Genomic DNA, 13,470 nt, shown 5'->3' on the forward strand with positions numbered 1-13,470 from the left:
GAAGATGATGAGTCGTACGCTAAATCGTCAATCACCCCCGGAAATTAAGAAATGAAGAACGACACAGTGGTTAAGGTTCTTGGAGTGAAGTGGGATACTATCGAAGACAACTTTTTCTTCAACTTAACTGAATTGTGCGATTATGGAATGTCACTTCCGGCGACCAAGCGTTCTGTGTTGAAGTTGTCAGCAATGGTATTTGACCCGATGGGATTTCTGACTCCGTGCACTGTAGAAATGAAAATTCTTTTCCAGGAACTCTGTCTCGACAAGATTGACTGGGACAGCAACTTGCCAAACCTTTTTATTGGAACCTGGAATTCATTTCTGAACGAATTGAAGTGTTTGAACGATGTGAACATACCCCGTTGTTATTTCCGATCAAGCCCTGTGCAATTCGAACTTCATGGATTTAGTGACGCCTCTAATCGTGCTTACGCAGGAGTTGTTTACATCCGATCACTGTATGAAGACGGAAAAGTCGATGTTGGTCTAATTGCCTCGAAAACAAGAGTGGCGCCGCTAAAGAGACAGACAATTCCACGTCTGGAATTGTTAGGCGCTCTCATTCTCGTCCGACTCGTAAACAGCCTTGATTTGAACGAAGGTAATGTCAAGACCGTTTACTGGACGGATTCGACGACAGCCTTATGTTGGATCAAAAACGAAAAACCCTGGAAACAATACGTGCAGCATCGAGTGGACGAAATTGACGGCATATGGTATTTCGGGGACTGGACTGGACTGGACTGGACTGGACTGGACTGGACTGGACTAGACTAGTAAAACGCGGACTAGTAAAACGAGGACTAGTAAAACGCGGACTTAACAACAACAAAAAAACAATTTCATACGAAGGCGATCACAAGACTTAATGGCGAGCCAATTTAGTGAGTGACAATCCCTGTTTGAGCTTTAAGCTACACATGGGTTTGACATGCACCAGATACAAACGAATTTACAAGTTTAGGTTAAGAAAGAATTTTATTCAGCACCAGTTCAAAATCCTAAAATACACTTTCGTCGTAAATTTCACGGCAGAAACGCAGGAATTCGATGAATAAAAGTCGCATTAAATCTTCTTGTGTCTAGGTAGAAAGAGTCTCATTGACTTCAGCCTTTCGGTGGAAGAATAACCGATTTACACACTCCATTACAGAAAACAAACAAGCAGACTGACCACTCCAAAACACATATTCGCATTCACTTACAATTTGACTTTCCGTGACATTTTAAAACGGAACAGAGGTAAATCTTCGATGATTAATCGTCGTTGGAAATGAAAAATACTTTCCGTAAGATCTCTGTTTTTCTCTTTACGAGAAAATCGTCGCATGATGTCACACCAGTACTGCTGTTTAGCGTATGCTTCTTTACTCTTCAATTGACAGGTGTCACATCGTGACAGTTACTTATCAAAAAAATTTTTCAAAATGTGCTCGGAAGCCTTTAATTACCTTTACAAATAACAATGTTTCGGCGAAAGCTTTCTCTTTAATTTAAAGAACCCGAATGATTTAGGGCTACAATTACGAGTTTAATTGCGGGAAAATCCTCCTTGAACTTAACAATTTGATAGCGAGTGAGTTATAAAGAAAACAGACTTTATTCAAATTAAAGAGAACGCTTTCGCTTTTTTAGTTAAAAGGCTTCCGAACAAATTTTCAAACATGTTTTTGAAAAATCGAAAGGGCTCCCTGGTGGGGAGGGTTCTGGGAGCGATTAGTCAGAAGTGTCAAGACGCCTCTGAAGAAAGTACTCGGACGGGCAACTCTGAATTTTGAACAATTGCGAACTTTAATTGTGGAAATCGAGTCGGTGATCAATGCAAGGCCGATTACCTACGTTTACGACTACACAAATTCAATCTCTTATCCGTTGACGCCTTCAGATCTTGTATATGGGCGACGTGTCACATTAACACCAAACAGCGCGCATCACGAAATAATCAGTACCCACCAGTCATTGACAAGAAGAGCTTGCCATCATAAGAATTTACTACAGCAAGTTACAACACAGTGGAGAAAGGAATATCTCACTAGTTTGCGTGAACAGTCAAATGCGAAAAACAAAGGAAATGTCGCTCAAGAAGTCACAGTTGGAGACCTTGTGTTGCTCAAAAATGATTCAACGAGTAGAATTCACTGGAAGATTGCAAGAGTCGAGGAACTTATTCCAGGAGCGGATGGAAAGGTTCGTGCTGCGATCGTCAAAGTCGGAAACAGCGACAAACGACCGACCTATTTGAGAAGGGTCGTACAACATTTGATTCCAATCGAGGTCAAGTCAAGTATAAACAATGATGACACGCGGTCTATTGCAGATGTTTCAAATCAAGCTGTGCGACCCCGACGTACTGCGGCTGTGATAGGGGAGATCAGCCGTCAACAAATGAACGTTGTATAGTCTATTGTAAATAATTCTTTTGATAAATCTGGACGTTGAAAGTTTCTCACGGAGTGATTAAACTTTGTGGGGTGTCAGATTCTTCGCACATGTTACACGCGAACCCACGTGAAATGACACATGTTTTAGCGATTCATTATGTAATGTTTTGTTTGTACAATGGACCTTTGATCTAATCGATTGACATTTAAAACTAATTGCTGTACATTAACTTGATCAATGGTTTTAGCGAGACAAGACATTTGTCGACATCGACATCTAGGTTAGGTTGTACAGTAAATAGGCACAAATCAGATTAAATCAATTTTAATTACAGTATACGACTGGAAGTTTATTATACAGGCAAAGGATCCAAAGAGAAAGATTTTTATACTGTCCATTAGTTGGACAGTAACTGGACTACATGTCTATAAGGTAAGATATCCGTTACGGGTGTAAAGCAGAGTTTAGTGAAATAATCTTAATCAAAAGCAGCGTTTTCGGCCTTTCCGTAAATACGGCTCAGTCTATCAACACAACGGCAATATGCTAATTAATGTAAATTCTCACTAAAATATTCAGATTTTGATGGCGTCTTATAAGCGCTCACGAAAAAACCCATACCAATCGTTATATTTCTTGGAAGAAGAGCACTTGGGCACTCAATAGCCTTAGGATGGACCCGATTGGGGAAGGGCCACATATCGAAATTTCTGTTTGTAATTAGACGGTAAAACTATGTTTACTCAGGCTATTATCAAATCGCCATTAACGATTATGTTTTTCGTTGGGAGAAGTATAACCATTTTGAACGACGTTTCGACCTCACTGAGGTCATTGTCATTGAGAAGGAAAATTTTTACATATATGTACTAAATTCAAGACGCGGGAATGATAAAGGCGATAAAATATGGAAATATGTTAACGCTTGGTCGACCTAAGCCGAAAAATTGGAACTGACATTTCTCCTGTGTACACTAACAGAAAGATCGGATGAGTTAAAACCAACGGAAAAGAAGCCCAACATCATCAATCAGCAGCGCGTTGTGTATTATTTTAAGTGTGGTCTGTGCGATGCAGACTATGTCGGCTACACATGCCGGCACCTCTACCAACGTGCTGAAGAACACAAAGCGTCTCAGTCTTCAATCGGGAACCACATTAAAGAGCGGCATGGGCATACCCCAAATGACTTGCATCACAGTTTCAAAATCCTGAAGAAATGCAAAAGTAAACTGGACTGCCTAATTTACGAGATAATTTGGATATATCAACAAAGTTGAAATGGTAAATTGGCCACCATAACGATTACAAAGGCTGAAGTTTCGAGCGGTAGCCCTTCGTCGGAGCGAATAGAGGAATTGTGGGTTGTGTGTGCTTTTAAAGGCAGAAAATGGAGCTACGTTATTGGTGGGAACATGGCAACGAGAAAAACAAGAATAAATTAGTGGATGAAAAGCGTTCGTTGATCCCTGTGGGATTTAGCCTGCCGGTTTGAAAGATGAGCTTTTGTACAAGAGTTTTACGGCTTTCCGTGCTACCTAAGTGTAAGGAAAGACCGCAGATTTATCTGCGTGCTACCTAAGTGTAAGGAAAGACGGCAGATCTGCGGTCTTTCCTTACACTTAGGTAGCACGGAAAGCCGTAAAAATATTGAACAAAAGCTCATCTTTCAAACCGGCAGTCCAAATCCCACAGGGATCAACGAACGCTTTTCATTCCACTAATTTATTCTTGTTTTTCTCGTTGCCATGTTCCCACCAATAACGTAGCTCCTTTTTCTGCCTTTAAAAGCACACACAACCCACAATTCCTCTATTCGCTCCGACGAAGGGCTAACGCTCGAAACGTAAGCTTTTGTTATCATTACGGTGGCCAATTTACCATTTCAACTTTGTTGATATATCCAAATTATTTCGTTACTCCCACCGACGCAGCCCCAAACAGTTTCTTTCGAAACTATCAGCCTTAATTTACGAGATGCTTTTTATAAGAGAAATTAAACCAAGCTTGAACAAACAGTCAGACTCAATCCGCGCAAAGCTATTTCTATAAAAATTTACGGTATCTTCGTATAATTCATAGTTTTACTTTCGTCAACTCTCACATTAATTTATCCGTATTGTCTCCTTTGCAATTTTATCACCTCTATTTTACGCCTAGCGTTTACATATTTCCATATTTTATCGCCTTTATCATTCCCACGTCTTGAATTTAGTACATAAATGTAAAAATTGTCCTTCTCATCAGCTTGAAAATGACCTCAGCGAGGTCGAAACGTCGTTCAAAATTAAAGAACTACTTATCAGAAGTATAACCTACAACCAAAAGACAGGCATCAATAGAGTGCTTAATACTTCTACTTTTGACACAGATTATTAATTTTTGATGTTATGTTTTCCACCAAAGACAAGAGGACATCTACACCTACTTTTGGCCATGGAGAGCGCGAAATTGATTTTCGCAAATATTTCCGAAATTCCGCGGTAATGTACTAAATACATTTGAAAACTCGTTAATAGTTACCTAAAAATTGAAAATGAAGGTAGATTTAACTTTTGACCGACGCCGCGATTTGATCGATATTTTTGTCCATTTCCTCTTAAAAAATACAGCCCAACCGGCCATCTAATTTAGCCGGAGAATTCTCCGATCTCCGATGCCCAATGAACACCCTGCACCTGTATTTAAAAAAACAGATGGCTTTAAAACAAACCAATCAACGAAATACTCTTCTATTTTTTGTTTTTGCGATGAAAATGATAAAAATGGCCCTTCCCTTCTTCCCTGTAACAGATTAATCATTGCTCACAACCTGTGAACCTAACGACAGGGTTTCAAAAACAGTGCACAGTCAGCAGACACTACTTTTTACAAGCCTAAGATGACCAGGCATCTATGAAGATATTTTCTTTAAGTTGCATTTAAAGACCATTAATTTTTCCTCCGATGACACTTACAGCACGTCAGTAAGGTAATTTAAATACGCCAAAGTTTTTAAGGCGGCAGATATCTACAACCAGCAAGACATCGTCCGTGATCGTAAAATGAAAACTTTCTTTTGGATTGTCAGTTGGTCCCTTTCCATCCTGGCCATAACTGGAAATGGATTTATCATCTTTCTTGTTTGCAGCAGACGGCAGCTTCGCACCAAAACTAACGCTTTCATCGTTTCACTCGCAGTGGCGGATTTGAGTATTGGAAGTATGGCTGTTCCTACATGGTTTATATGCGAGTTGGTGAATGGTTGCGATAATTCAACCGCTCGAAACATTGAATGGGCTGTGAGGACCTTCTTTGCTTTCGTATCCGTGATGAATCTTTGCAGTTTAGTCCTAGATCGCTACATTGCTGTCGTGAATCCTTTAAACTACTTGACATTTATGAGGCGTCGCCAAGTTATCCTCATGATTTTCATGGCGTGGATAATTCCTTTTGCCCTCGTCGCTGTTTCTATACTAAACTATTTTCTTTTCAAGAATTTGCTTCTGTACAAAATTTTAACTTATCTGTTCGTTATTTTTGAGTCCCTCCCAAGCTTGATGTTAATCGTTTTCTTTGTATCCATGGTAAAAGTTGTAATTAAGCATTACCGCGCCGCTCGCTTGTTAGCGAAACAGTTACGTTATAACCATCGGGTCTTTTTCAAAAATCAAGAAAAGTCTGCGATTATAATGATGGGGATTGTAATAGGACTGTTTCTTGTGTGTTACGGGATATATTTTCGCTGCAGTGTTATTCATTTATTCAAGATTCAGCCATCATGTAATGATATCGACTATAAAATCCCGATATTGGTGATGAACTCTGCCATCAACCCACTGGCGTACTCTTTCTTCAAGCGAGATATCAAGAGGGAGGTAAAAAGATGCCTTTGTTGCATTATGTTGACGAAGTCAAGCGCGGTACATCCTGTTGATCAGAAGAGTTTTTCACTGGTCGTTCTGAAGAGTCAGTGTGGGCGATGAGTTAAGAACTCTTATCCGTCATGTCTTTTTTTTTGTTTTGAAATTAGTCGCGGTAAATGGCATAGACTATAACAGAAAGAACGAATATTATTTCCTTAGTGGACTTAAAGCCTCTCTTAACCTGAACATGACAAGGTGAAGCATCTGAAAATTTTTCTTTTAATTGAGCAATATCTTTAAAATTGACTTGTTAAATATTGCCTACACAAAGACCAAAGCGTTGAAGGTTCGCATGTAAAGACTGAGCATTGAGGTGAAACAATTACGTGGTTGAATTTAATGGAGTGATAAAACGTTTGAAAGTTTTCAATCTATCATAAATGACGATATTCTACCTTACTGGTTAATTACAAGTGTTTCGCAGATATAATGTCGATATCAGAGTGCAATCCGACATTTTGCTGATGTTTTATCATTTTGTATTACAAGGAGAGGCCATTAAGTTGCCTGTCGCATTTAAGAGCCACTGACTGTAAATATCGAGAATCCGCCGACAGTTGCAAAATTTCGTAATTCATTTTATTTTTTCTAAAGGACCCTTCTAATGAACCTTTTTCCAAGGACACACGATTAAGTCGATTGAGAATTTTTTCCGAAACAAGACACCAGATAGATAACGGTCTCAAGTCCGTTTGCAAATTCTTGAGAATTCTCAGAGCTTGTTGCGCCTCAGTCTGCTCTGATTTCAGCGAAATTGTCTGAAACTGCAATACTCACCCGCAGGTTGTCAGCTATCTGAAGCGTTGACTTGTACGACCGCTTGTTGACAAATTGCGGGCCGATAGCCAATCATATTTTTGCGTTGTGAGAGCAACGTAGAATTCAAACTCTTGGAGCTAATTAGTCGGTAGTCCATACTTATCAAGGGCCTCACTCATGGAGCTCCCGCGGCGCATCACTTCAAGAGTTCCCCGGGGTGCGCTAACGTCAGTTTTTGTTTTTCACTAATATTTTTTTTTACTCGCGCCATGGACCTCGTTGAAAAGGGAGACTGCTCGTAATCTATCGAATTTAATAATGTAGCATTTTTCTCCTTCGCTGAAGTGTTGAGACTCGTGCTCTTCATTTCAATCCTTCCCACACATGCAATCACGCTACTAGGGTAACCTCTTGTCTTACGAAGATGATTATACAGCAACCTTGTTATCAGGAAGAGACAGGACCCTGGGAACAAGGTTGAGGTTGTGATTTCTTGAATTACATTCACTCGGCTCGTTTTAATCTGAAAAGAATACATTAGAAAATGTATTTGTGGGGAAAGTAAATGAACGAGTGCTATGACTTTCAATTTTTCGCTCACCCGCAAATCAAAAAACAGATGGCTTTGCAACGAATAAACAAAGTTTAGTTTCTCACGATGCCAAATTATAAACATGCTTGATAAGTTCTTCCTTACAACTGAGAGATCCTTTTCACAACCTGGAAACTCAACGCAGGATTTTAAAAACATTGCACTGGGAGCAGATAACACTAATTTTAATGAGCTGTAGATGACCAGTTAGTTATAAAGATATTTCGTTTCTGTGGTTTATCTCGGGAAATGAAATTTTGCTTTTTAAAAAGCATCAGATATCTAGGGCAATTAGTAAGCCTTGGTCTATGATCTACTATGAAAACTTGGTTTTGGATTCTCGGCTGGTCCCTTTCTATTTTGGCTATAACTGGAAATGGCCAAGAAGCTAGAGTCACTCTCGGCTATTGCCTCGAGCGACTCTTACGCTTCTTTCGTGCTTAGCAACTTCCCGCGTGCATCCATAACTCAATAGTGTATGCTGTGGTGTTTACCATTTGTTAAACAAGCTATTTTTCAAAGATAATTCAATTCTCTTTCCCTTTTCGCTTTGTTTAGTGACGATCACTATGTATGTTATCTATGTTAAACTGTTGTATTCAAACATAAGCGAGGCGCCCGTTCGTTATCAAAACAGTTGCGCTTTAACCATCGCGTCTACTTCAAAACTCAAGAAAGGTCTACCATTGTACTGATGGGGAACGTGATTAGTTTATTTCTTGTGTGTTACGGGATATATTTTCGATGTAGTGTTATATATTTGTATAATCGAGAGCCACCTTGTTAAGATGGTAACTATAAAATTCCTGTTTTACTGTTAAACTCTGTCATCAACCCCTTGGCGCACCGACCTCTACCAAAAAGAAGCTTTGCGGCAACTTTACCATCATATATTAAAGACAGCCAACACGCTCTTCAAATTTTTCGAGACTCTAATTTCCTTGGCCAAAACAAACTTCTTTTCACCATGGATATTACGTCTCTTTACACTGTCATTCCTAATGGCGAAGGCCTTCTGGCCCTTAAACATTTTTTTGATCAACGTACTGATAAGGAACCTAAATCTGAAACACTACTACGCTTCGCCGAACTAGTGCTCACACTCAATTGTTTTTCATTCGGAAACAACTTCTTCAAACAAACCAATGGTGTAGCCATGGGCACCAAAATGGGACCTAGCTAGGCCAATCTTTTTGTAGGTTTTGTCGAACATCAATTTTTCAGCCAATACAACGGGTCTAAAACTGAACTCTACGGTCGCTACATCGACGACTGTATCGGCGCTACCACCTCTACCAGAGAGGAGCTCACTAAATTCATAACCGCAGTCAATTCTTTTTACCCGGCCATGAAATATACCTGGGAAATTTCTGACAATTCTTTATCATTTTTAGACATCAAAGTTTCAATTGAAGGTAACGGTTTATGCACTAGCGTGTATTACAAACCTACAGACTCGCATAATTACTTGTTATATTCGTCTTCGCATCCATCTCACGTTAAGAATTCCATTCCTTTTTCTCAGTTTCTAAGACTTCGTCGTTTATGTAGTGATGATTCTGATTTCCACCACAAATCAGAGTCAATGTGCCAGTTTTTCGATAAACGTGGTTACCCTGTTTCTGCCTTTCAAGCGGGTTACCACTGCGCCCAACTTATTGATCGACATTCAGCACTACAAACGTCGCATAAGGAAGATTCCGACCGCATTCCATTCACTCTCACGTTTCACCCTCACAACCACTCAGTTAAATCCATCATTCTTAAAAACTTCAAATTACTTCAAAACGATCCAGAGACAAGCACTACCTTTTCGCAGCCTCCGCTCGTTTCATTCAAACGCGGCAAAAACATAGGAAATGTTTTGGTCAGAAGTTCTTTTCAGACTAATGACCAACCAGGCACTTTTAATGCGCTCGTGCACGATGCAAAACGTGTCCTTTCATTCACAACACTGAGAAAATATCGGGACCTAAACGATCCATTAAGATCATCGATCACTTCACGTGCACCTCCGCCAATCTAATCTATTGCATAACTTGCAATTATTGCAAAAAGATATACATCGGCGAAACAGGCAGAAGACTAGGTGACCAATTCCGAGAACACCTTCGAGACGTGGACAAGAATGACAAGGACACATCGAAACCAGTCGCTAGACATTTTAATTTACCTAATCATTCTAAGCAACATATGGTAATCTGCTGTCTTTCCTTACACTTAGGTAGCACGGAAAGCCGTAAAACTCTTGAACAAAAGCTCCTCTTTCAAACCGGCAGTCTGAATCCCAGAAGGATCAACGAACGCTTTTCATTCCACTAATTTATTCTTGTTTTTCTCGTTGCCATGTTCCCACCAATAACGTAGCTCCATTTTCTGCCTTTAAAAGCACACACAACCCACAATTCCTCTATTCGCTCCGACGAAGGGCTAACGCTGGAAACGTCAGCTTTTGTAATCGTGACGGTGGCCAAGTTACCATTTCAACTTTGATATATCCAAATTATTTCATCAACCCCTTGGCCTACTTTTTGTTCAAGAGAGACATTACAAAAGAGGTCAAAAGATGCCTCTGCTTCACCATTTTGAAAAAGTGGATAGAGGAGCCAGTCCTCCAGATGAGGAACTGAGTCAAGAACCTTTACTTAGAACTTTTATTAAACTGACTCAAGACCTTTTATTCTGTAAGCACCTCTACTATCATTAGTTAAAATGGCCAATGGATCAGCGAAAAGCGAATTTATCACAAAGAATTAGCTCGTTTTAAAGAAATAAAATGATGCGGCATTTTATTTTGACATATTGACATATTGTCAATATGTCAATAGGGGCTTAAAGGAAAGCAAGACGACAAAAGAGTTTATGATGGTGTAGTCTGATCGTCCGGGTGAGTGTAGTCCTGAGAAGGACTGTTGTCGGTGGTAGTGACTGACGTTTCAACAACCTGTGCGGAAGTCATCATCAGAGTCAAGTGAATGATTGTTGTCAGTAGAATGTTCTTATTCCAGTTCGTGTGAAATGATCGGTTGGTTTTGCCGTGATGTTATTGGCTGTAAGACTCAAGTGACGTAAGTCGGTCGTGATTGGTCTGTTTCGATCTGTCGGTAAAGTTAGGTCGTTCTTTTTCGGTCGTTTGTGATGTTAATGTCGTGAATGAGTCGTTTGTATGGAGCGGGTAGTTGTTGACATCTGTTTAGGGGAGTCTGTTCTAAGTTAGTAAACCAGCTTTCCAGAGTCAGTCGTTGAAAATAGTCAGTGCTGTAGGTTAGGCATTGCGCAGAGTCCCAGTCAATGTTGTGGTTGGTAAGTCGATGGTGTTCAGCAATGTGATTGCTGACATCACATTTCCTCGTCGCCCGTCTTTGTTCAGTCAGTCTTGTTGTGAGGTTTCTGCCAGTCTCACCGATGTAGGAGGCTTGGCAGTCGGAACAATTGATCTTATAAATCGTTCCCTGTCTGTTCCTCGGTTCGTCTTTGTCTTTAACGTTGGTTAGTAACTGACGTAGTGTGGTGATGGGTTTGTGGGCGACGCGGATATTGAAGGGTAGTAAGATGCGCGAAATGTTTTCAGACATGCCTTTTATGTACGGTATGGTTGCTGTAGTCGTAGGGGTTGCGGTGTCGTTTGTTTCGGTAGTGGTAGTGGGTCGGTGAGTGTTTCGTCGGATGAAGTCGTTGTTGTAGTTGTTCTTCGTAAAAACACGGTGAAGGTATTTGTTCTCGTCGGATAAGCTGTCTGTCGAGTCGCATACTAGTTGTGCCTCCTACATCGGTGATGATGACTTTCGCACAGGTTGTCGAAACGACAGTCACTACCACCGACAACAGTCCTTCTCAGGACTACACTCACCCGGACGAACGGACTACACCTTCACATGTTACCCCCGGGTTCAAACCATTTACTGCAAAAAGAGTTTATGAACGTTAAATAGAGACTTTAAGCAAACCCCGACGGCTACGGCAAAGAGAACGTGGAAAAACGATAGATCTGATTGCCAGAACAATAGCCCAGCACGTGCGTTTTAAAACTTTGTACATTTCAATATTTTCCAATATTTTCAATAAAGGCTGAAAGTTTCAAAAGAAACTGTGGTGCTACGTTGGTGGGGGTAACAAGGTAATTTGGTTATATCAACAAGTTGAAATTGTAAATTGGCCACTGTAACGAGTAAAAAAGCTGACGTTTCTATTATTAGCGCTTCGTCATTTGCTCTGACGAAGGGCCAATGCTCGAAACGTCAGCTTCTTACTCATTACAGTGGCCAATTTACAATTTCAACATAATTGATATAACCAAATATTTTCAATACTCTGGACATCATTTTTATCTTGGAAAATGGCAAAGCCATTAAATTTTGTACTTACGCGTAATGTCATAATAAAGGGACTGCTTATTTAAACTTATCTTTATTTTCGTAGATTTCAAAATTACCTGATTTGCATATTAAAAATTATAATTAGTAAATAAACCCCTTCAAGAGGTTGGTATATTGGAGGCTGATGCCCGAGGCTGAAAGATTTTCCAAAGAATGAACATGATTAAAGGCTGATAGTTTCTAAAGAAACTGTTTGGGGCTGCGTCGGTGGGGGCAACGAAATAATTTGAATATATCAACAAAGTTGAAATGGTAAATTGGCCACCGTTACGATTATAAAAGCTGAAGTTTCGAGCGTTAGCCCTTCGTTGGAGCGAATAGAGGAATTGTTGGTTTTGTGTGCTTTTAAAGGCAGAAAAAGGAGCTACGTGATTGGTGGGAACAAGGCAACGAAAAAAACACGAATAAATTTTTCTCGTTGCCATGTTCCCACCAGGAAATTGTAATCATTAGTTGGGTTTTTAACTTCAGATTTTGCATTTAGGCCCAATCTGGTTTAAGCTCCCTGTACTGTATAGAGTTCTTTTACAGGCACCATTTAAAGTAATTAATATACCAATATGAAGATGCCAAGGAACTTTTTTTGAAAACGATTAGGAACATCACATGTACATAATTTTCTTTTATTTCAGATTTAAATTCTGAAGAGGTTTTCAGGCCAACTAAAAGACCATTCAAGGTATGAATATCTAGCTTACATTTAAAGGTTATTTAGGTTATTCAGATTAAATGCTTAAATGGTTATTTAGATTAAATGCTTTTATTTCTGTTTGTTTCATAGATTATCAAAAAAATAATTTACATTTTCAAGGAAGTAGGTTATTTTTGAGTGAGAACTGTTCAACTCCCCCTCCCCTCCCCCACTTCATAACGTAATTAAGGGGTCTTTATAGATTTTAAATACTGTGGAAATGTAAATGATAGTAATATTAAATTTGGATATTTTAAGATAATCATATCAAATCACCTTTTCAGCAGAACCCCGCCCTTGATACAAGACAGTTTTAATACACGTTCAACTATTTTGTTTTTCTAGGCGAAAACTACATTTATGTACATTTGCCTGCCTAATACAGACACCTGTTAAATGAACAACAGACACTTTTCCTTGACCCCTGTAACATTTTCTCAGACAAAGTTATCCTCACCTAATTACCAAACCTTCTATAGTAAGTTAATTTTTCTTTCTTAATAAGAGGCCATAATTGTCAACTATAATTTAAATAACTGTAGTTAAAGTTGCCCGAGTGAAAATTTGTATTTGCTGAATGTAACTATTTATTAATCACCTGTGATCACAATCACTCACACACTCACACTCTTTGTACCTATGAGTGGAGTATTTAAAGGCTACACCTGTGATCACAAATAAATACTAAATTTATTATAAATTATCTATAGTTTATTTGCTATAACTGCAAAATTATAGCCTTCCTGTAGGGTGACTAAA

At 39.4% G+C, this 13,470-nt stretch overlaps 2 protein-coding genes and 1 pseudogene across 2 annotated transcripts in view; all 3 read left to right on the top strand.

Moving 5' to 3' along the window:
- The window catches only part of LOC148728513 (uncharacterized), an 846-nt gene extending 798 nt beyond the window's left edge, over positions 1-48 (top strand). The window contains exon 1 of the mRNA XM_088724973.1: positions 1-48. This exon is cut by the window's left edge and continues 798 nt beyond it. Coding sequence (XP_088581099.1) covers positions 1-48 — 48 coding nt within the window.
- LOC148728512 (uncharacterized) overlaps positions 1-2,721 on the top strand; it is a 5,171-nt pseudogene extending 2,450 nt beyond the window's left edge.
- A 2,046-nt stretch (positions 2,722-4,767) lies between these two features.
- On the top strand, positions 4,768-6,719 carry LOC148728514 (histamine H2 receptor-like). Its single transcript, XM_088763298.1, has one exon. The coding sequence runs from the start codon at positions 5,433-5,435 to the stop codon at positions 6,351-6,353; it is 921 nt and encodes a 306-aa protein (XP_088619424.1). The 5' UTR covers positions 4,768-5,432; the 3' UTR covers positions 6,354-6,719.
- Positions 6,720-13,470: the final 6,751 nt, after the last annotated feature.

This window comes from Stylophora pistillata, chromosome 6 (assembly GCF_964205215.1).
Source record: "Stylophora pistillata chromosome 6, jaStyPist1.2, whole genome shotgun sequence".
In the NCBI taxonomy this organism is placed as follows: domain Eukaryota; kingdom Metazoa; phylum Cnidaria; class Anthozoa; order Scleractinia; family Pocilloporidae; genus Stylophora; species Stylophora pistillata.

Bases quoted from the DNA above. Each gene is read 5' to 3' on its own strand.
- LOC148728514 (XM_088763298.1), top strand. From the start codon at position 5,433: ATGAAAACTTTCTTTTGGATTGTCAGTTGGTCCCTTTCCATCCTGGCC.